Source organism: Balaenoptera borealis (assembly GCF_965194805.1).
Source record: "Balaenoptera borealis genome assembly, chromosome: 6".
NCBI lineage: Eukaryota > Metazoa > Chordata > Mammalia > Artiodactyla > Balaenopteridae > Balaenoptera > Balaenoptera borealis.
In genome coordinates, this window is record NC_138863.1 from 111,762,407 (window position 1) to 111,786,270 (window position 23,864).

Genomic DNA, 23,864 nt, shown 5'->3' on the forward strand with positions numbered 1-23,864 from the left:
AAGCTCTCCTCTGCTGTCTGTGGAACGTTCCCAGCTTACAGGCTCGATGGTGTGGACCTTCGAGGATATGCTGCATGGTCCCTGATGGACAGCTTTGAGTGGCTAAATGGCTACACGGTCAAGTTCGGACTGTACCGTGTTGATTTCAGTAACGTGAACAGGCCTCGCACAGCAAGAGCCTCTGCCAGGTACTACACGGAGGTCATCGTCAGTAACGGCATGCCACTGCCCAAGGAAGACGAGTTTCTATATGGACAGTTTCCCAAGGGCTTCAGCTGGAGTGTGGCTACCGCTTCATATCAGGTGAGGAGTTCAGGGCAATTCACCATCTACAGCAAACCTACTATGTGCCAGCCTCTGGGGTCAGGGCTGGAGAGGGCAGGTGGGAGCAGTGGATTTTTATAGACCTGTGGGAGGGAAGTACGGGTACCTTGTGGGGGAGTCTGGGAGGCCCTTTTCCCAGACAGCTTGGCTTCTTCACATCCCCAAATTCAGGCGGGCCATCACAGTTACAAGGGCTGTGCTGAGATGGGTGTTAGCAGGCCAGATGGAGCAGGTGGAGCCTGGAAGAAATACTTAGGCAAAGAACTGCAAATATGAAGATTCTCAGCTGGACGCCTTTATTTCTCACCTAGTTTCTTCCCAGCAGACAGTTCGATCAAAATGGCTATCACATGGGCCTGGGCGTTTTCTGATGTCCTAATAACATCATACCTCTACCTTATTCATGCTAAATGGAGCTCACTAATACAGAAAATATGAGGATTTACTTTTCCTCAGAAAAAAAAGAAAGATAAAAAACAAAGAGTGACTTGCCCGGGCATTTAGGGGTGTGACCCTGCTTTACATCTTCTGCCTCCATTTATTTTCTTTGATACAGGAGTAGGGGTTTGTATTCTCAGTGTGGAACCTGGGTGGGGTGAGTGGTCTGAGCTGACTTGACTCTGGGTTGCTCAGCCCTTCGATTTTTTCTAGGTGACCATAGCTGCTGAAAATGTTTCTGAGGAAGGTGAGGGTAGCTACCCCCAGACTACCAGACTACCAAGGTATAATGAAGTCTCAGACCAAATTCTGCCATATCCAGACATATGTTAACTAAGCACACAAACACAGAAACTATTCATGTATCCTATTCCATGGCCTGGAGAAAACCTCAGCTCTTGGTCCTCTTCGGTGCTCTGGTCAACACTGTACATGAAAGGTTCACTTGAGGAAATGCCAAGATTTCAGAGACAGGATCCTGTTGCTCCAGGGAGACAGAATCTTCTGTAGCAGGGTTTCTCCAGCTGGGTCTGATTGACATTTGGGGCTGGATAGTTCTTTGTTGTGGGCCTGTCCTGTGCACATGTAGGATGTTTAGCAGCAAACCTGGCCTTTACCCACTAGATGCCAGTAGACTCCTCCCCCAGCTGTAACAACTAAAAATGTCTCCAGACATTGCTAAGTGTCTCCTCAGAGACAAAATATTCCCTGGGTGAGAACCACTGCCCCACAGGTTTATAGCTGGACTTATTTATTCTAGGGCTAGGGTTAGGGACTTATTCTAGGGCACAGGTTGCAGGCCTGAATCAGTTATTACTATGATAGTTGACAAATGGTGATTTTCTGAGTTCATCATTGCTTTTAAATTTATTAGGTGGCATTCAAAAGAAAGGTCAAGCTTTGTCTTTTCTCCTACTTATTTACATTTTACTTATATGTAAATATATGTTGATATATATCATCAGTATGGCCTCATGAAGTCCTGTTTTTTTTCTAGTGGGTTATACTTTTGCTGCTATTATGTATGCAGATGCATAAATCGTCCATTTTTTGCCTGGTGGATTGTCCTTTAGCTGGATGCTGTGTCCTTTTGACATGGCCCATCACTCTTTGAGCACTCTCTTAATTCTTTCTGGTGCAGCAAGATGTTCCAGGCTCATCTTGTATCTTTTCTGCCCCAGCCCTGTAATCAGCCATTTCTCTAATGAGGCCTGGTTCCTTTTATGGGATAAGGGCATTTAGAAACCAAGATCTGGGTGCTAGGTGTGCTCACTGCTACTGGGGTGTCATTACTTCTAGGCCCTCTCAGTGGACAGAGCTAGGAAATGCATGTGTGTGTACACACACACATATGTGCATATATATCTAGTTCTACATCCACCAAAATCTTTAAGTATGTTAAAAAACATACTGATACCTCCAATTGCAATCCAACTCTACAGGGTTAATGCTGGCCTTCCCACTTTTGATATTTGTATCTCTTTTCTCCAATGATGAGAAATCTAGTTCCTAATATCTTCAACATAGTCACTAATTTTCTTAGTCCCCCTGCATTAACTAGTCTCCCATCCACCAAGCCATCTCCTCTACCCAGATGGACCACACGGGGTGCATTCCCGCTGACTTAGGGCCTGCCACTCTCAGAGGGGCTGTGCAGGCCAAGCCTGGACATGTATTCTTGCTGAGAATGCCAGCACTACCTTAGCTGCAGCCAATCACAGAGTATCACACTATATATGCTGAAGTGTTTTAAAGTAAATTATAGAAATTACACCTTTCAGACTACCTAAGCCCATAGGTAGGCGTTTGCCCAGTGGCTTGTGGTCAGTTTATAGGTTAGGTGGGAGGAGGAAAAGGAGGCACAGAAACAGTGATACACATCCTGATTAGAAACTCTGCCTCTACATCTGGCATCACTGGGATTTGTTTGGCTGTGATTGGGGTTGAGGCATGTGGAATTGTTCATTCAAACTTTTAGTGAGCACCCACCATACTCCAGACGCTGCTGCATTGACTGCTGGGCCACCAAGATGAAAGATGCAGTGCCTAGACCTCAGTCTTGTAGGAAGAAAGCCAGTTAGCAAGCGCATAGTTGTGCAGTGCAGCATGACAGCGCCGTGACGTTCAGAAAGTATGTACAGGAAGCTGTAGGAGTTCAGAAATCGGGGGGTGGCAGAGAAGGTGATGCCAACTTATGTCCTGACTCAGGACTCACCCACTGACTGGGAAGGGCTTGACTACATGACTTGCTTAGACCATGTCTTGTCATCTTGAGATTGAAGGTGCGTGGAGAGCGGATGGCAAAGGGCTCAGTATTTGGGACACGTTTTCTCACACACCACTGAGGGTTGGGAATGATGACACTGGAGACGTGGCCTGTGACAGTTATCACAAGATTGCCGAGGATGTGGTCGCCCTGCAGAACCTGGGTGTGACCCACTATCGCTTTTCCATCTCTTGGACTCGCATCCTCCCTGACGGAACTACTAAATACATCAATGAAGCGGGCCTGAACTACTACATGCGGCTCATCGAGACGCTGAAGGCTGCCAGCATCCAGCCCCAGGTGAGATGGGGCCCTGACTGGGCCTTGGCCAAGTCCCCTGGGAGCCAGCTGGGCTGCAGAGCACATTTCTTGTGTGAAAAAATGCTGTTTTCAAATTTAATTTTTGAATGATCAGTAAAGATTTTCCTTCTGCCCCTGACCTCTAGCCATCTGTTTCCCTCCTTACAGGTGACCAAGTTTGCTGGGTTCTCATGTCCTTTTGTGTATGTGACCAGTAGGCATGTGTATATGTGTATGTATATGCCTTTTCCCCTCTTTTTTTCCTAATGGTATGATACATACAGTTTGATACTTTTTTTTTAATTTTTTATTTTATTTATTTGGTTGTGCCAGGTCTTAGTTGCGGCAGGCGGGCTCCTTGGTTGTGGCAGTGGGCTTCTTAGTTGCAGCTCACAGGCTCTTTAGTTGTGGCCGGTAGGATCCTTAGTTGTGGCACGCATGTGGGATCTAGTTCCCTGACCAGGGATCGAACCCTGGCCCCCTGCATTGGGAGCGCGAAGTCTTAACCGCTGTGCCACCAGGGAAGTCCCAGTACTTGCTTTTGTTTAACAATAGTTCTTACAATACAGATATTTCCATATCTGTACATAGTTTCCTCATTTGTTGTTTTTTGTTTCAGTTATGTGGTAATTGTACCTTACTTCTCTAATCACTTCCCTATTAATGGACACTCTTCCCTGTGATGTTTCCCCTCATTTGCCATTATAACCAACACTACAATGAGTAACCATAGATACATAATTACACTAGGGTGGAAGTTTATCTGTAGGATATGGTTCTAGGAGCAGAACTGCGAAGGCAAAAGTGCACGTGTTTTTAAGCCATGAGTTATTATGAATAATAATACAGAAGCTCACTTGTGGGCTTCTTTGCTGTCACCAAATCTTTTACATTTTACTTGGGAGCCTAAGAATACTCCTTTTCCCCTGGGCCATTTACGATAAAGGGCTGGAGGGCACTAGTTCTATGATACTGTGTGTTTCCTCTGCTGTATTGACTGGAGATTATGAACTGCAGCCAGAGCATATTCTCCGCACTAAAACCCCCCCACTCCCCGCCCCCAAAGCAGAGATTTTTACAAATAGAAGTGCTACCTGGACTTCTCACACTGCTAACACTGCAGGAACAAATCATCCATGCAGCGTTTATTACAGTGCGTGTGAGCACTAGCTGTGATGGAGAGGGGAGGACCAGTGGCTGCCCTGCACGAGCCCAAGATCTGGGGGGAAACAAGCTCCATTACACATAACAATTCAGAACATCAGAAAGAACACAACTCAGGGCTAAATGATTTTGTAGCTCTTATTTTTTTTAATAGATTTAAAATTATTTATTTATTTATTTATTTTTGGCCGTGCCACGTGTCATGCAGGATCTTAGTTTCCTGACCAGGGATCGAACCCAGCGTCTGGGCAGCAAGAGCATGGAGTCCTAACCACTGGACCTCCAGGGAATTCCCTGTAGTTCTTAAGGGCATTGAGACACCGCAGAAAAGAAAAGTGCTGTGGCCAGAAAAAGCTTCAAGGAGGTGTGGGTCTTGAAGAAAGAGGACAGTCTGGGTGGGTGGGTGGGCAGGGGAAGGGCATTTCAGGCAAAGGGAGAGACTGGGTCTGAGCTGAAGATGGTTGGCAGCCCAGTGGAGACTGAGGACAGTGGAGACCCCCGGCGTGGCCAAGATGGGGTGTGTCAGGAGCATCAAGGGAAGACCTGGAGAGAGGAAAGGCTACCACATGGACATGGCCATAGGGGCCCCTCTCCAGCAAAGGGTTCCCAGGTCCTTAGAAAGAACCTCCAGACATATTAGATGTCCACGGGGATGCCCCTTTACAAGCAAAATGCCTCAGAGCCTCAGACTCTCAGTGCAATCTATCCCAGAGGTTCTGAAGCTCTAGCATTTCTGATCCTTGACTACAACCATAGCTACCATTTGCTGAAGAGCTGGCAGGATGTCAGCCACTTTTCATGTCCTCTGCCATGTGATTTAGGCCTCACAATGATTCCGGGACATGGAGGTCTCAGTGCCTGAGCCCGGGGTCATGCAGCTGGTAGGTGGCAGAGCTGAGACTCAAACCCAGGCTTCTCTGATCCAGATGTTTGAATTTCTCATGCTTCAGCACTGCTGTGCTACCCTTCCTGCCAGAGAACCTTTGAGGCTTATTTGTCTCATCATCATCCTCAGCTTTAGCAGTAGACATTTACGCTGGTGCACACAGCATCGCTGGCTTCCCATGAAAAGCAGGTTGATGGAAATGCTGATCTTGCTTTTTCACAGGTGACCATTTACCACTGGGACTTGCCGCAGGCACTCCAGGATGTCGGAGGCTGGGAGAATGAGACGGTTGTACAGCGGTTTAAGGAGTATGCAGATGTGCTCTTCCAGAGGCTGGGGGACAAGGTGAAGTTTTGGATCACACTGAACGAGCCCTATGTCATTGCTAACCTGGGCTATGGCTATGGGACAGCAGCTCCAGGTAAAGGTCCCAGACGCCCCTTGTCAGCTCTTTGGAGTGTGGCATTCTCAGCACCACAAAGACATGAAATCCAGGTGGCCCTGGAGGAGGAGGCTACGAAAGCCCGAAGGCAGTGCTTCAGAATCCCCGCCTTCTGCTCAGGGCTGCCTGGCAGGCAGCAGAGCGTCCCTCTTCTGACACCACTTTTGCTGAACATGAACTTCACGTCTCAATACCTCCAAATGGCTTCATTGCTCTCTCTGTACGTCTGATCTGCCTCAGATAGGAAGCTGCCTGAGCTCAAGGGTGTGGACTAATCGATATAGGAAAGGACAATACATCAGACTGTACAGATCCACAGTGTTTTTTGCAACTCCCAAAATGCAAAAGTTTCCAATATATGATTTGGCTGACCTGGGCTTAACCTGACTTGAACCAATGTGAGGTGACATCCCACTTAGAGTGAACATTCAAAAGTTCTGCACAAGCAGTGCTCGTTTCGGCAGCACATATACTAAAATTGGAAAAGTTCAGGAGCAGACGTATTAATGCCCTTAATCATGGAGAGCTGTCCTGGGCCCCGCTGGGGTCATATGTAACTATGTTATATGCGGCTTATTACTTTTCCAAGACACAGAAACCTTTTAATTCCAAAATACATCAAACCCTGGGTTTTTTGGTTTTTTTTAATTGAAGTATATAGTTGATTTACAGTGCTGTGTTCCTAAGAGTTTTTAATAAGGAATTGTGGACCTGTCCTTGTCCCTTGAGAACCCTCCAATTTTCCTTTTCTTGAGTTCTGAGCCTTAGAGAGTAAATTTGTGTTCATTTATGTGATTCCTTGGGATTACACGTAAAAGCTGGAAAGAGCCACGGGGAGATCTGCTTCGACCCATTACCAGATGTATCTCCCATTGGTCCTTGGTTGACGCTTTGGTTTATCGTTCCTTCAGCATAAAAGGCAGCCTCTCTCATAACATTTGCTCTCAAGGAATCTCTGTGTCAGCTGCTTCCATCAGCTATACTCTCCAACTCTTACTTTCACTGTGGGTCCCCACAGAGTGCCAGGATGTCACCTCCTGAGGCACACACTCTTCTGGGTACTTTGCCTGTGACATATGAGCCACTCTTTGGGCGAGGGGTACAGAAACCAACACCTATCAAGTGCCTTCTCTTTGCCAGACACAGTACTTCTGGGTGCTCTGCACACACAGTTTCATTTCCTTCTCCTAAGAACTCTCTATTGCTCATTTTGCAGAGGAAGGAAGCGAAAGACTGAATTACTCACCCAAAGTTACCTGGCCAGCTTTAAGAAGTGGAGCCAGGATTTGAATTCCATTCTTCCTCAAGCCAAAATCTTCAGCCTTTCTCCCAAACACGAAGAGGCCATCTATAGGCAGAAAGTGATATTCTTGGCCACATTTATTCTTCACTGACATCTATGTGTATATTTCCAGGAATCTCCTCCAGGCCTGGCACTGGTCCCTACATTGTTGGCCACAACCTAATAAAGGCTCACGCTGAGGCCTGGCATCTGTACAACGATGTGTACCGCGCCCGTCAAGGTGGCATGATTTCCATCACCATCAGCAGTGACTGGGCTGAGCCTAGAGACCCTTCCAACCAGGCGGAGGTGGAGGCCGCCAGGAGATACGTTCAGGTCTGTTCTTCCTCTGGGCATTGTTCTAACTCTTGCTCTTTTCCCCTTCTGTCATGATCTAATGGAAACAGAATTAGATTGCGAAACAAAGATTTAGGATCTAGGCCCTGCGTTGCTATTACCTTATTTTGTGCCCTTGGGAAAGTCATCTAACTTTTTTGTACTGTAGTCTTCTCATCTTTGAAATGGAGGTGACCTAACTACCTCATAGGTTTGCTGTGATGAAAGTTCTTTGGGGTTGAGTTTTCTTTCAAGTCTTAAAAAAGTCATTTATACATATAGCTCTTACTGGATGCAACACTGGCTTGAAGCTAAATAACAAAGAAATTCTGCCTCTTTCATCTGTGGTTTGACTATAGGAGCTACTAGAACTGGGCTGCAATGTCACATTTCGCCTCTAGGTGTCACCATCTGATTTTACCTACTCTGCCTAAGAATTACCTTAAGTTGGGGGCTTTAGATTATGTGAAACTCATTAGCGCCCCTAATTTTCCATGAGCTTCACATAAGGACATGCATCTTTTGGTCATGGAATTTTGCTCCTGGGAAGTGGAGGCACAAGTAAGCAGGTCCCAACAACATGGCCCACCCTTATTTCAGCCTGGGCCCCTGAAAGACGAGAGAGAGAGAGAGAATGGTGCTCTTCATGCCATAGCTTTTCCCTGGCTCCGGCTACTGTCTCTGAAGAGGTCTGAAGGCACCCTCTCCCATGTTTCAGCATCAGGAAAGAAAAGCAAGCTTCTCTCTCTCTCCAGATTGCTCCCTGCTTTTAAAGGCTCTGAGGAGGAGTCCGCAGACTGTGGCATTTCTGAAAGGACACCAACGGCCTTGGTTTGCCAAATTCTTCACAAACAAACTTGACAAAGGTGGTCAAATTAAAAAGTGCAAACAAGAACTTAATGTCCCATTTGCTAGCCAGCTGGGGGAAAGCCTTGGAACAAAATTCATTCATTCCCTCATTCAGACTCACAGAACTAACTGGTGAATTAGAGCAATAATTTGTTTTCTGAAATCAAGACAAACCTCAGGAAATGTTAGGCTGTAGTCTCATTATCACAGCTCGCCCGTGAACTGTGATCCTGCAGCTCAGGACTATGATACGCACGTCCCCTAATAAAATCAGCTTCCACGGAAACAATTTCTCACCTCAGAGTGAACTGAAGCTTCTTTTACCAGAGCGAGTGTGTTCCAAGCATCATCTCTGACCGGGAATGGAAGGCTGTCCTCATCCCCCGTTTCAGGGAGTAGCCAGCAGGTGAGGGGAGCATGTCAAGACAGAAGAAGCCTCTCAGGACCCACAGCGTCATAGCACTTGGTTGCCATGTACACCCCCTAAGGGTAAGGATGGCCTGGACCTCATTCAAGAAAACAGACTGAAAAGTTCCTCACTTTGCGAGTCCAAAGCCCATGAAGAATCATCCTTAGCCTGGGCAACCAGCCTTGCACCTGGTTCCTCCCAGAAGGTTCTGGTGGGTCCTTAGGCATGAGGTCAGGGAAGGACCTGCTCTGTGGTGAGAGAGGGAATCAGGGCCTGGAGGCTTGGGGTCTCTCCCCCTCTTCTGCAGGACCCTCCTAAGGGCAGCCAGCCGCATCTGTCAAGTCCAGGGCCCATGCTCAAATCGGTTCACATCCCTCAAGCTACAGTGGGTGAGAACATCGCTCTGCCCACAGTGAGCTCCCAGTGGGGTGACAAGACCTGTGGGCATTTGAGCTGCAATATGGGAACAGCCGCAGAAGAGAGGCACGCTTCAGACTGGGTCGGGGAGAAAGGGCCCTGGGGTCAGCGACGCCTGAGCAGGGAGCTGCGGTCTCCTGTGGGCCCGCCTGCTAATGCCGACACTGACTGTCTCCCCCTAACCCCACCCGCAGTTCATGGGAGGCTGGTTCGCACATCCGATTTTCAAGAATGGGGATTACCCCGAGGTGATGAAGACACGGGTTCGTGACAGGAGCTTGGCAGCAGGCCTCAACAAGTCTCGGTAGGTCCTGGCGCCACGCTCTCAGCCATGAGAGCTGGGAGGAAGTCTGCTCTGTGGTGCCCAACTGAGGCTCCGGGGGGGACGGCACAGGGATGAGAGCATGGCTGTTGGGGCCAGAGAGGCGTGTCTTAGGGTCAGAGAGGCGTGTCTTAGGCGTGTCTATCTGCGCTTCCTTGCTTGCCGGGAAGATTACACGTGAGTGTGTTAGGTGAAGCGCTTAGCCCAGGACCTGACATGGCTGTGACAGGCAGTTGAGACAAAAGGCAGTTGCCCTTATTATTATTCTTCAGAATAGCCAGGAAATCCATCCCCAGGGCACCTACTTCTTAGCGACCCACCACCTCACTCCAAGGACAAATTCCCCAGCTCATCCTATCCTAAGCTCATCACCTTAGGAGTGAGTGTGAGTAGCAATGGGTGACTCTTAGCAGAGTGCTTTTTGTCCTTTGGCCAGTGGGTGGCAGTGGTTTGCACCGAGGCAGTCCTACTTCCGTCAAGGAAGTAACAGCAACATCAGCAACAGCTAACACGTATCCATCTTCTGTCGGCACTTTCACTCCTATTTGAAGATGAGTAAGCTGAAGCACAAAGATTATGGCAAGATCGCCCAGCTGTTCAGTGATGGAGCTGGGATTTGAAAGCAGGCTGTCTGACTGCAGGGCCCATGCTCAGTTTAAGAGTCGTCCAGCTGGGGATTAGAGGTGTGGTGTGGGGAAGGGGACGCAGTGCCCTGGCCTTCTGGAAACACACCCACAAGCTCCAAGGTAGCTCATGTGACCATAAGAAGAGGGGGAGAGGGTAAAAGAATTCAAAAGTCAGGCATTCCTAACACAGCCTTTGAGTCTTATGCAGCCCACCTGTGAGGATGAAATAATCCATCCCGGCCCTTACAATGCACGCCTGTGCTGGCCTGGTTAGGGCAAGTCCTGCTGAGCCAAAAGGTCTGATCTGTCAACCCTGGTCTCCAACAAATAAGCGAGTGCTCCAGTCCATTAACACAACCTTGCTGAGCACCTACTGTGTACCCAGGCCAGGGCCAGGCCCGGCAGGGTCCACACACAGAGGGGGTTCCAAATATGGTTCCTCAAGTGCTGACACACTGGCTGGGAAGATCAATCCAAGGAATTCTATTCCCCAATTTCTTCATGCAAGGAAAACTCAGATGAGATCAGGGCAGGCTGGGTAGACCCAGGAGACTTCACGGACAAGACAGGACGTCAGCTGAGCCTGGGCCTTGACAAGGAACAGCGTTTGGGAGAGCAGAGGCCCTTCCATCCAATGGGGAGGGCTGTGAGCACCGGCCTAGAGGTCGGAATGAGTGGGACACCTGCAGCTGGAATTCGGGAGACTTGGCCCAGTAGCGGTGGGAGGGCCGAGACCACATGGTGGCGGGCCTGGAGGCCAAGCACAGGGGCTCAGCCTTGATGCCACGGGACTTGAGGAGCCCCTACTGGCTCCTGAGTGGGGAAGTAAAAGCGTGGGCGCGGGGGCTTAGTTTTGCCCCAGTATTTCAGAAACCCCAGGGAGGGAAGGTTCTTCCTCAGGTTAATGGTAGCAGAAAGGTCAAGGTGAGGCGTCAGGCACCTAAGCAGGGCATTCTCTAGGCAACCCTAAACCTGCAGCAGGTAGTCAGGATTTGGCTGAGACGAACCTCTAAGTGTTGCACACAAGTGCATGTTGATCGAATAGTACAGAAAAGTCTCACTAAGAATACATGGAAAGAATGTCTACATGTGTATAACTGAGTCACTTTGCTGTACGGCAGAAATTGGCACTACACTGTACATCAACTATACTTCAATTAAAAAAAAAAGAATACAAGGAAAATGTTCCACCAGATGTTTAAAAAGAAAAGTGCAGGCTTCCCTGGTGGTGCAGTTGTGAAGAATCCACCTGCCAATGCAGGGGACACGAGTTCGAGCCCTGGTCCGGGAAGATCCCACATGCTGCGGAGCAACTAAGCCCGTGTGCCACAACTACCAAAGCCCGCGCTCTAGAGCCCGTGAGCCACAACTACTGAGCCCACGAGCCACAACTACTGAGCCCGCGAACCACAACTACTGAAGCCCGCGTGCCCAGAGCCCGTGCTCCGCAACAAGAGAAGCCACTGCAATGAGAAGCCCACACACCACAACGAAGAGTAGCCCCCGCTGACCGCAACCAGAGAAAGCCCACTTGCATTAATGAAGACCCAACGCAGTCAAAAAATAAACTAATTAATAATGTTTTAAAAAGTGCAGTGAAATTATGTGAGCAGAAAAGTCCAAATCTCAAAAGTTCAATCAATTCAATTTGTAAAAGTATTTCCCCCACTAATGAGGATAAACTTTGGAGAAAAGTAGCACGCCTAAACAAACCACAGTAAAAACTTCCAACAGGAAGAGAGAGGGTCTTGCAACGACAGAGGGAGGCGAGGTCTGTGGTCTGGTAGAAGGAGGCTCAGGCGCTTTCAGCAGCAGCTGGGAGGGTCTCCCCTCGCTCCCGGCCAGCTGCCCATAGTCACCTCCAGGTACCTGAGTTTAGAGCCCTCCACCAACACCCCACAGCACATTCTCTTCCCAAACCCCACGTCCTTAACGGCCCTTTCCGTCCAGGCTCCCTGAGTTCACAGAGAGTGAGAAGAGGAGGATCAACGGCACCTATGACTTTTTTGGGTTCAATCACTACACCACTGTCCTGGCCTACGATTTCAACTATGCCTCTTGGATCTCTTCCTTCGATGCAGACAGGTAAGGAAGGGTGCCTGGAACAATCTTTGGAAAAGACAGCAAAGTGCCCCTCTTCTCTCACTTAGAGGCCTGTACAGCCTCTGAAACTGCCTCCTGATGCTGTGTATTCTGGGGTTTTTGCAAGATGAGCCCCATCTCCTGAGATACCTAAAAGAACCTCTATCAGTTGGATAGTAATTCAGGCTAGGGTTTCCAAGATGCTTTCCATTTAAAGCAGACAGGCTTAGAGTTTTTAAAAACATTAAAAAAAATTTTTTTTTCTTTCTGTTTTCTTTTTTCATCAGATTTGTTTCACTTACCAGATGTTATTTCAGTCAAAATAACAAGCTTCTTTTTTCCTTTTGAGGGTAAAGGTTAAACTATTATTTCTGTATTACAAATAATATATGTTCACAGTAGAAACACTGGAAAGCAAGAATAGGAAATTCTTGAGTGTCATTTCAGAAGTATATGTGTGTGTGTATGGGTGTACTACCTCTCTCTATATATTTATATTATATAGTTTATATAGTATATAGTTATACAGAAACGTTTATTACAAGAAAACCAGGATTATTATGTGTGCACACTGTTTTGTCCCTTTTCTGACAAGCATCTTTCCCCATCAGTAGCTCTGACTCTGTCCGGGTTCTTTCTTTGGAAACAAGCACTGACATCCCCACTGCATCCTGCAACCACCAGAGTCAGGCTTGCTGAGCAGGGCTGAGAGGCCTCCCTGCTGGTCCCCATTCACGACTCTTGCTGCCTCATGGGTCCTGGGACTGTCTCCCCAGGCACCTGTGCTCAAGCTTATGAAATGCCCCACCTGCAGTTCAGGTGAACAATAAATCCAGCTCCTGATAAAACTCAACAGTTTTTTTTCCTGAAGGATTTGGACGTTAAGAAATATCTAAATGGCTGTTCCTCATAACGAAATGCATGAGCTTCTGTGCCCACCCCCCCACCCCCCCGCAGAGCTCCCTCTGGCACAACCTGACGCCCTCTCCTTGCCCATCGCTGGAGAGAGAGGAAGGGTCTTGGGCACTTGAGGTAGGTCCCAGCATATCTACCCCATCATCACACGAATGGGGGCCCAAATACTGGTGCCTGTGGCTGTGCCTGTGGCCTGCGGGTGGCGTCAACCAGACGTAGGTGACTCAAGGGAGCCTCTTCTCTGAAGACATAGCACTCGCATCCCATGGGAGATTACGGTATGGGAAACTCAGAGCCCTTTCACATCTAGTGTGAGGTGTGGCCTGTTAACAGAGCCGTGGAGGGTTAGATCCATGAGTAAGACCATTCCTCTGTACAGGCAGAAAGCAGCACAGAGAGCTTAGGTGGCCTGTCCAAAGTTACACCAGCACTGACTGATGCCACTACAACTAGTGAAAAGAGAATCTGAGGCCATTTGACTCTTCTAGGTGTAGCTAAGACTCTCAAGTCTAGACAAAAATCTAGGTTTTTTTCTAGTGTAAGTCCTGTTTTACGTTTTGTGCAGAGGGCCTCTTGGGATTTACAAATCGAGACCTAATCCTTAGCGTTTGAACTCGTAGGGGAGTTGCCTCCATCACAGATCGCTCTTGGCCAGACTCTGGCTCCTTCTGGCTGAAGATGACACCTTTCGGCTTCAGGAGGATCCTGAACTGGTTAAAGGAGGAGTACAACAACCCCCCGATCTACGTAACAGAAAATGGAGTGTCCCAGCGGGAAGAATCAGACCTCAACGACACTGCTAGGATCTACTACCTCCGCAGTTACATCAACGAGGCGCTCAAAGGTATGCCAGGCCCCCGCCCTTCTTCCACGTGCACCTTTCACTGCTGGAAACATATGCTAACGTCTGCAGTCAGGGCAGTACTGCATCCACAAGCCCCAGATGAGAAAGACGAGGCTTCTAGCTCCCTTTGGGTTTAAGCCTTTGGGGCTGCACACTAAGATTCTTCCTTCCTAGATTTAAGCTCAGCAAGCAAACCCCGCTGCCTGATACGGCTAGACCCGAGTTCTTGGCCTGTCATTCGCTCTGCTTGATCCTCTGGTGTCAATGTCCCTGAATAGCAGTGCCCTCCTGAGGACAGTCTGGGCAGGGGCCAGGTGGAATGGGCTGGAGGGGTTGTCTGTATGATCTTTCGTTTCCCAAGCAAAAGTCTGAGGCCCTTAGCTCAGCAGAACAACTTGGGATGGGACTATGACACGGAAACGGTAAGTAATGCTGAGTAAAAGAAAATGAGCGATGCAGCAGCAAAAAGAAACGATTAGAAAATCTTATTCCAGATAAAATCTTTTCCAAGGGCCACTTTTCTATAGGGAAGAGCATTAACACTCTAAGGCCCTGTCCAAGACCAATAACCCACCATGTGAAGACAAGGAGGATTATAGATGACCCAGCAGGATTAATTTAGTCTACCCATGTTCCTGACTCCCATTCAGGGCTAAGCCTTTCTAGAAAATGCAGATGGCTCTGCAGTAGCACCCATGGAGGACCAGCTAACGATTCCTGCACGCAAAGGGTGGGCAGCTCTCTTAAAGAGCTGAAAAAAGCTCACCTTGACCTGCACGCAGGGAGTGTAGGAGAGCTGCGGGCAGGCACGGCCTCGGTAGGCCTGGTGGAAAGGTGTCTTGGAAGACCAGGGAAGCTCAGGCCGGGGCCTCTGTCTTTGGGCAGCTGTGCAGGATAAGGTGGACCTTCGAGGATACACAGTTTGGACCCTGATGGACAACTTTGAGTGGGCCACAGGCTTCGCAGAGAAGTTCGGTGTGCATTTCGTGAACTATACTGACACTTCTCTGCCAAGGATCCCCAAAGCGTCGGCCAAGTTCTACGCCTCCATAGTCCGGTGCAACGGCTTCCCTGACCCCGCTGCAGGGCCACACCCTTGTCTGCAGCAAGGTGAGACGTGACTCTGGGAGGGACAAAAGCCAGAGGGTGAGGGGCAAGGGGGCCTGTTTCTATTTTCTTCTAGTTTACTACCCTCCTCTCTGCCTCTCCATCCCCTTCATTCATTCAACCAACATTTCTGTACTTTGAATGCTCCGGACATTCTTAGGATGGAACAAAGGAATTAGGGTTAAAGTTACATCGAGAAACTAGGCCCTGGTCTGGGAACAGCAGGTCTAGATTCTTGTCCCAGCCCTACCACTAACTTGCCGTGCAACCTTAGGCAAGAAACTAGGCGAACGCTGGGCCGATGCAAGGATCAAACACAGTGCCTGGCACAATGTTAAGGTGGCCAATGTTTGCTGAGTGACTGAAAAAGTATAAATTACTATACAAATTAAGAGATAATTATCCAGTAGAGATTATACTCTAATCACTGAGAGGGATGCTTAAAAACTAAAACTACGTGACTTCCTTCAGAGGCTCATAACTCAGTGAAAAGGATTCGTACAGTCACCTCCGCAACGCGCTCACCCTGCAGCTTCTCTATTGCAAGGATCTGGCTCGGGCTTAATCTAGGTTAACATACATCTGATAACTCTGTCTGTACCGGTGCACACACTACCTTTGCTGTCTTCTCCTAGATGCTGAGCCCACCACCAGCCCCATGAGAGAAGAGGACGTTCAGTTCCTGGGGCTCAGGCTGGGTACAGCAGAGGCCCAGACAGCACTGTATGTACTCTTTGCTCTAATGCTGCTTGGAGTCTGTGGTGTGGCGTTTCTGTCCTACAAGTACTGTAAGCGCTCCAAGCAAAAGCAAACACAACCAGGCGAACAGGAATTGAGCCATAGTTCTTCATTCTGACCTACAAGTTACCACCTCCTCCAGTTCTGCAAAATAGGCCGTTTCTTTGAAGCCTTTGCCACCTCCAGGACCACTGAGGATCTTATACTTTACCCATAACAGAGTTTGTAAAAGTCTCTGCACTATTAGATACTAGTTAAACTTGAAGGATTTCAAGTCCCTGATTAAAATGGAAATATCTCCACCTTGCCCCAGGATCAGGAATTCACTTGGGCATTAGATGACCCTGAGAGTGGCTCTTGTGGAAATAAGTAGATACTGAACGCGTCTACTGGTTCTGTGAGCCACTGAACTGGGCTGTTTGTTTTAATTTTCAGAGATTTTAAAGGTGAAAACATTAGTAAGAACCACAGCAATCCTTTTCATAAAAAATCAACTGCAATGTCATCTCCTGCCCTCTCTCTTCAAGCTCCCTCCGACTCTTACCTTGTGTTTCTCAGAAACTAAAAAAGGTGTTACTAACTAACTGTGTCCTATCTATCTTCTATGGGTGCTTCTCCTTGAGAAGGCAGGTTCCACAGAAGTTATGACTGTCCCCTTGTATAGCTTCACCACAGTAATCCTCTGCTGTTAGCTTCTGGAGGCTAGAGGGCCACATCTCAGTGTCCCTGGCAGGCACATTTTGGAGACAGGGCAGAGGAGACACACCTGCTGCATTTGTGTGCTCATTCACAAAACATATGCTGAGTAGCCCCTCGGATGTGCTAATCAGACAGTCACAGTATGGAACACTCAAACTTGTTTGGTCTATATATTCTTTCTAGATATCTGGGAGAATGTTTTTTAAAAAATAGAGCAGTTTTCAACTGGTTTTAAAAGGCCAATCACACTCAAAATTTTGCTTCTTGTAAGCGTTCCTTACCTGAATTGTATCTATAGAAAATTCCTATCAAAATGTTCCACTGCCGTGGGCCCCAACCTGACAGTCAGAATTGCGGGGCACAAGCATTTTTCTCCTACCAATAGACAGAAAAAGTTTATCAGATGGGGTGAAGATGGTTCTAAAAGTGATATCAGAGACATTCGTATAAGCTGTCAATTATACCTAAAGTCAATATAACTTTTTTTTTGGGGGGGGGCGGGACATGAAAAAGAATAATATAAAGTTTCACATGAAACAAACTTGAGAAAAGATCCAGGATAAATATCTGGGGGGAAAAAGAATATAAAATATATTATAAAGCTAGTTATAAAAAGTAGTTTTGAAACAGAGAGAATAGAAAGATCAACAAAGGAAAAGAGAGCCGAGACGGACCAGCCACGTGTGGGAACAGGGTGCATGACAGAGGCGGCCTGCCAAATCGGGGGCAGGGGGCAGGTGGATGATGGACCACTCCATTAATGGAGGCGGCTCACAGGTTAGCTCTTGAGGATGTTAGCCACAGGCGTGGGGAAGGGAGCCGCATCCCTTACTCGGATACAAGATGTAAATGTAAAAAAATGAAACCACGAGAATGCTAGAATAGATGGGGGAATTTTTTTTTAAATTACTTTCTGAAATGGGAAAAGTTATTTTATAATCAAGACTTAAGACCCAGAGGCCATAAAGAAAAACGCTGATACAGGACCACATAAAAATTGTGCCAAGAAATTACCATCAACATACTCACCAAAAGATGAACAGGGAGAAGATATTTATAGCATATGCTAGACAAAGGGCTAACTTAATGTACGTGAAATTGTTATAAATCAATAAGAAAAAGATGATAAACACAAAATGAAAGAAAACACAGGCAGTTCTCAGAAAATAAATCAAAATAACCAATAATATTAAAAGATGCTCACCTTCATTCATAATCAACACAATGCATATAAAATGCATACAATTTTTCATTTATCATGTTGACAAAGATGAAAAAGTATAATACAGTGCTGCCAAGGATGTGGGGAAATCAATATCCTCCTACCTGTTAGCTGCTGTAAATTCACAGAGCCTTTACAGGAGGCAATTCCCCAGCATTTTTTATAATCCAAACTGCAAACACCCTTTGACTCAGTGACGTTCAAGTATATTTCCACAGCTAAGAAGACACCTTCCCAAAGATGTTCACTGTAGCAATGTTTGTAACAGAAAAACAGACACAAGCACAAAAACTGTAATAACCAATGAATGCAACCAGAGAATGGGTAAGTTTATCAAGTGAAATGCTTTGCAGCCGTTAATAAGAATGAGGTAGCTATGTGTTGAATGGGGAAAGATCTTCAAGACTGTGTACGTAAAAAAGCAAGATGCAGAGTAGTATATATATAATATGATCCCATTTATTTAAAAAATAAAGATTACATATTTGCTTATGTATGCATAAAATTTTTCTGAAAACTACAAAAGAAACTGTTAATAGAGGTATAACTTCTGGGGACTAGAACTGGGGATAGGATACAAAGAGGAGGATGTCATTTTATAGCGTTCCATATGGTTTTGAATTTACCACGTACACTTTTTAAAATATAAAATTGAGGAAGGATCCTCTTACTCAAAGACTGTGAATCATTCTTTTATGTACGTTTCTCTAAGAATCTCTATTTGATTTTTTTTCAAGGCAAGCTTGGTTTTTTACTCACATACTGCTATGGTTTTAAAGATGACAAACCTTTACTTAAATGGGATGCTTGCTGGAGATGTTTCTTTTTCAAGCTCACTTTTTAAATTATGGAAGTAATTTCATTACAGAAAATTGAGAAAACATAAGGATGCAAAAAAGAACTAAAATTATATATAACCACTCTTACCACCATTAACGTTTGGTGCGTTTTCTTTTTTCTTTACATTATGTTAATACATAGTACTACCTCTATATAAAATGTGTTTATAAAGCTGAGATCATACTGTACTTACAGCTCTGTATCCTGCTTTTTTCCCCCGAACGCATAACAGGTACTCAATAAATATGTTAAACTGAATTGTTGAATTAGTATTGTGCCATTTCTCCTCAGCAAAAGTTAATTCTGCAGAAGGCATTTAGTTGGTTTCTAATTCTGGAGTAAAATAAATAAAACTTAACACGTTTATACCTAAATTTTGCCTGCATTTATGGTCATTCCTTCGAAAAACTTATTAGATCAAAGAGCATGAAATATTTAAGGTTTCTGACAATGTTTTTCAGAAAGATTATCCCAGTTTTCATTCCTACCAACAACGTACCTGGTCTCACTGTTTCCTTGCCAACACTATTACCATTTTTTAAAGTCACTGTTACTTCATAGGTGAAAAACGAAGTTTGTTCTGGGAAAATTTCTTCCTCCCATTACAAAATAAAGTCAGAGTCCTTCTATTCCAATCTAAACACAAAAGGTTAGAAGAGGAACAGTCAAACTTACTCCCTTTTTCAAACATTCTTAGTGTCTCCACCACCATAAACATACAGTAGCATGTTAGTCAGATTAAGAACCTAAAATTCTTAAGAATAACCAAATGAGCAAAAGGCAGATCTTAATTCCCTACTTCTTGTCCTACAATACAGGCACTTCAGTTCTTTGAAGAGTGATTATCATTACTGAGAGCAAAACTTCAGTATAAAGGTGACAGAGAACTAGTTGTAGACCAGCAGTTGTTTTGTCCGATGGGAACAAAGACCATAACATTATGCAAACAAAGCGATGCCTCCCTGACTTAGGAGAGACAGTAACATAGCATCGGTGTGTGTCAGAAAATTTCTTCCTGCAGTGATATTTAAGATAAGGTGGTCACCTCCTTTCCTGGGATAGTTCCAGGGCAGTACAGGGGGGTGGGGGGGTATCAGAGACACATGACCTCCACAGAGCCCTGTGCAACAAAAAGATGCTAGGATAACAAAACTTAAAGCAAAGATAAGATCATTCTGATTTTTGGAAAAGATTTTTTTATTCAGTGTTTAAGTAAGATTAAAAACTACAAGATTTTGCTTGCAGCTGATGAGCAAGAAGAGAAAAGTTAAACCCAAATTATCATCTGATTGGCTAGTTAAAACGCTCTGACTCAAAATCAAATTATTCAGTGACATACCAGTTACTCTGTGTGGGCTGAGGAGTTTTGGAGCAAAACAGCCCTAAACAAAACATATCATCTGAGAGCACAGGGCTAATGGGCATATGAAATACTAAACAAGAAAGCTGATAAAGGGAGGCTGTCGCAGACCTTTTGTTATTTTAGGCTTCTAGCAGTTGGTTACCATATACAAGGACCTAGCAGCCAGTTATTTTATCTCTTGACTTGTCTGAGGTTAAACAACTTTAACCCACTAAGCAGGAATAAAGAGACACTTTGTAGATGAGTTGGAAAACATAAAGCAGTCCCACTTCTCCAGTAGAATTTTAGTTGAATTAAATCATAAGAGAAACAATGATTACTGCACATATTGTACTTGTCACACTACATCTGTTGAGTAGAATTTCCATTCCAAGTGTTGTTTTCATCTTCACCATCGTCTTGAGTCCTCAATCTGTATATCTTGCCCTCCTTTTTAAAGTCTTCCCCCCGTTTCTCCAGCACTCTTTTTCTGACTGGTTCCCTGATATAACAAAAGAGGGAGGAAAGAAGATGATGATATAAAATGAAAACAGCAGCAATACAGAGCCATTTCCTTTAAACTGCCATTAGTATAGTTTAAGGAAAGTCCATGGAGATCATTATATCTACTAACGCAGTACTAGACTTTACACATTTTTGGCGGTGTAACTTCATCTGTTCTCTAAGCCAAACTAGTCACATCATGTTGTCCATGTATTTCTTGGTGACTCACTAAGTTTTAGAAGACTGGGACCACTTGCCAACTAAATCTTTCCTTTATTATTTATGCAAGCTGATGTATCTACTAAAATATTTATTTATAGACTTACACAACACCCTAGAGGCTATCCCAAACTCCATTCATAGCTTAATATACAGAAATGGTCAGTTAGCAATTTTCAATTCTTTCAGAATCTTTAAGAGTGATTTATTTCTGCATGGACAATTTAGAACAAACAGTTCTTCATCTGAAAATGGAAAGGAAACAGGTGAAATTTACGCTAATACATTCTCCAACACTAGAGGGGAAGGGAGAGAGAAAAACAAAAGCCAGTGGTGGAACACGAAGCTTCACCTGCTCGGATATACATTCATCCCTTCCTTTGCCCCAACCCAAGACCTTTTTCCTTACCTGAAATAAATTTTTGAAACCCACACAGCAAGCTCTTCTATATGACAGTAATTCAGGATGAAATGCTTCCATTCATTGCTCAGTAAGAGCTCTGAAATTCAGACCTGACAAGACCTAGTTTGAATGCTGTTCTAAAACTAGAGAACAATTTTTGTCCCCACTTGAGTAATGTACTTGTCTTCCTGCTTAATAGTTAAGAAAGAAATAAAGATAACAGCTGCATCAGCCCAGTCACAATATTAACACAAATTGTCATCTAGAGAGTCAACAGGACACAAGATTAGGGATCCCCTTTCAGCAGACAAATGCAAGGATTTTCATTACTTACCACATATGATTGGTGTGAGGATTTGCTATTAATGACCCAATAAAGTATTGAACAGTTACTAGGTATATATTGTAATAAATTGTGCTATTAATTATTAGAAGGGGGTATAATCTCGAATTCTAAGAAAATACTTCCTGTAAACCTCTTTCAAATATGTAGAATTTTAACAGAGGTATGAGCTAAGATCATTAGTGTTGTCTATCAGTATTACCATTCAAACCTTGGCCATCTCCAACAAAAGTAAGGCCTCTTGGTTAAGGAACTAGTCCAAAATAACTCTCTGAAGAGTTATTTCATTTTCAAGTGAACATCCAGTTTGGTCCTTCTCTGACTGACCCAGAGGAGGCAGTTAAATTATCTACAGCACAATGATCCCTCTAAAGTAATCATGCAAGATGACTGTGAGAAATTAATTATCTTGTCAGACAAAACATGGGTAACAAGAAAAGATATTACTGTTTAGACCTGAAAAAAATATGCCTTTTGTTATGGGATAAAGAGAATTCAATAAATGAAATAATAAAATCAGTAGCAGTGAAGTTGCTTTCCATGGAATAGGTTTTAGAAAGATGGCTGAGAAAACGCAGGTATTGAGCTTCCCAGAACGTGTTGGGTTTTCCCCCTTATACAGAGAAAAGGCAAAGTATCCATAACAAAATTTTTCATTTTGAATAAGGCATTGGGCATTACGAACATATTTTGCAAATGGGGAAAATACAAACAAATACCTTTTTTCTGAGTTGCTGGACGATGCAAGGTTTGAGGATTCCAGTGACGCTGCTCTCACCGAGGTCTGTGCAGGAGGAGGGTGACTAAATAAGAAGTTGCTGATCAATCTCCAGATGGCAAGGAATGGGTAAAGTACTGTCCCCAAGAATGTCCAAAAGTCGCCACTGGAAGAATGTACCATGGATGTAGTTGGTCTTCCTGCCTAAAAATTAAGAAAGAAACCTAGATAAAGACTACATCAGCCCAACCACATCACACTCAAGGTTCTAGATAAACTTTTTTACCTGGAAAAGTCCTGTGGATTTTAGTTTACTGCAAGAAGGTAAAATTGCCATCTTTTGCTGTTTTTCAAGTGTATAAACTTCTAGGAACTCCTGGAGCTCTTTTTCTTTAAAGGAGTAATCACAACACAGAAACTAGAAAGTAGTTTCTCAGTGACATGGACCAATTATTTTGAAGAGAACTAAACTTTTGTAATGAAATTAACAATTTTGATTTTAAAAGTCTTTCTTAATGATTTTTAAAAAGGGAAAGGTTTCAGATCTCAATGAATACAATTAATCCTGATTACTGGAGGACTGTTTTAGGTGTGGGGCTATAGTTCAGATCTGGGTAAACTACAGTAGTCCCCCCGCTTACCTGCAGGGGATACTTTCCAAGACCCCCAGTGGATGCCTGAAACCATGGATAGTACCAAACCCTACATATACTATGTTTTTCCCTATACATGCATACCTGTGATAAAGTTTAATTTATAAATTAGGCACACTAAGGGACTAGTAAAATTGCCAGCATCATCAGTCTTGAGCTTTGGAGCCGTTATTAAGTAAAATTAGGGTTCCTTCAACACAAGCACTGCAATATTTCGACAGCCTATCCGATAACCAAGAGGGCCAGAAAGCGACTAATGAGCAGGTAACGTATAGAGCATGGATACACTGGACAAAGGGATGATTCATGTTCCAGATGGGACAACACACCATTTCATCACACTACTCACAACGGCCCGCAATTTAAAACTTATGAATTGTTTATTTCTGGAATTTTCCATGTAATGTTTTGAAAGTGCAGTTGGCCACGAGTAACTGAAAGCATGGAAGGAGAAACTGTGGGTTAGGGGGCACTACCATATACTAACCAAGATATGGAAGACCCAAGCTCTCATCCCAGCTCTGGCACTTAAGGTGGCACCTTGGCAAAATTATTTAAGGTTCTGAGCCTTTTTTTTAATCAGAGATTAAAAGATTGTTACGATCAGATGGGATTAATATGTTTAAAAATGAATGTTATTTTTAGATTAACATGTTTTTTAAAAAATTGGTAAACAGTACTCATATACTCATACATAAATAAATGACACCAAGTCAGTAGATTAGGCAGATATTCTACATTTCTTTTCCTCTCCTACTGGTCGTTTTTTGTACATGAAAATAGGTGAGGGAAAAAGTTGAAAATTTATATTGTGTCTCACTAGCAATACAAATATAAAGCCCAGGATAATAGAACAATAAATTGATCTAACATTTTTTGATAATTTGGATTTTAATTACCCACCATACACTTTTCACCTTCCCTTCCTCTAATCGTAAGAAGAGATCAAGAGCAGAACAAACAGGACTATAGGAAGAGAAAGAATACATATGCGTATACATACTGGCAACAGGACCACTGAAGCACTTGGGGCAAGTTCCAAATCCAGTAATTTCTTTTTATAATCTTCTTTGGTAAATTCCCTCCTGGGAAACATTGTTGCTAATGAAAAATTACCGTAAGTGTTGCCAACAGTCTGTAACATAACAATAAGTTTTAAAACCTTACAGTGGAG

At 44.6% G+C, this 23,864-nt stretch overlaps 2 protein-coding genes across 7 annotated transcripts in view; one reads left to right on the plus strand and one right to left on the minus strand.

The window, feature by feature from the left end:
- Window positions 1–16,021, plus strand: part of LCT (lactase) — a 60,069-nt gene extending 44,048 nt beyond the window's left edge. For 3 of the 4 annotated variants that reach the window (XM_082397791.1, XM_082397792.1, XM_082397793.1), the window contains 9 exons: window positions 35–303; window positions 3,038–3,328; window positions 5,601–5,799; window positions 7,236–7,438; window positions 9,308–9,417; window positions 12,012–12,146; window positions 13,679–13,902; window positions 14,788–15,012; window positions 15,645–16,021. In XM_082397791.1, the coding sequence (XP_082253917.1) occupies window positions 35–303; window positions 3,038–3,328; window positions 5,601–5,799; window positions 7,236–7,438; window positions 9,308–9,417; window positions 12,012–12,146; window positions 13,679–13,902; window positions 14,788–15,012; window positions 15,645–15,865 (1,877 nt within the window). In that variant the 3' untranslated portion in view covers window positions 15,866–16,021. Of the gene's footprint in view, window positions 1–34; window positions 304–3,037; window positions 3,329–5,600; window positions 5,800–7,235; window positions 7,439–9,307; window positions 9,418–12,011; window positions 12,147–13,678; window positions 13,903–14,787; window positions 15,013–15,644 lie in introns of those variants that run through there. The other variant, XM_082397794.1, reaches the window with a different exon arrangement.
- Window positions 16,022–19,681: 3,660 nt separating this feature from the next.
- The window catches only part of UBXN4 (UBX domain protein 4), a 31,981-nt gene continuing 27,798 nt past the window's right edge, over window positions 19,682–23,864 (minus strand). For all 3 annotated transcript variants that reach the window (XM_082397906.1, XM_082397905.1, XM_082397904.1), the window contains exons 11-13: window positions 23,694–23,825; window positions 22,039–22,241; window positions 19,682–20,352 (exon numbers count right to left, since the gene is read on the minus strand). In XM_082397906.1, coding sequence (XP_082254032.1) covers window positions 20,214–20,352; window positions 22,039–22,241; window positions 23,694–23,825 — 474 coding nt within the window. In that variant the 3' untranslated portion in view covers window positions 19,682–20,213. The remainder of the gene's footprint in view (window positions 20,353–22,038; window positions 22,242–23,693; window positions 23,826–23,864) is intronic.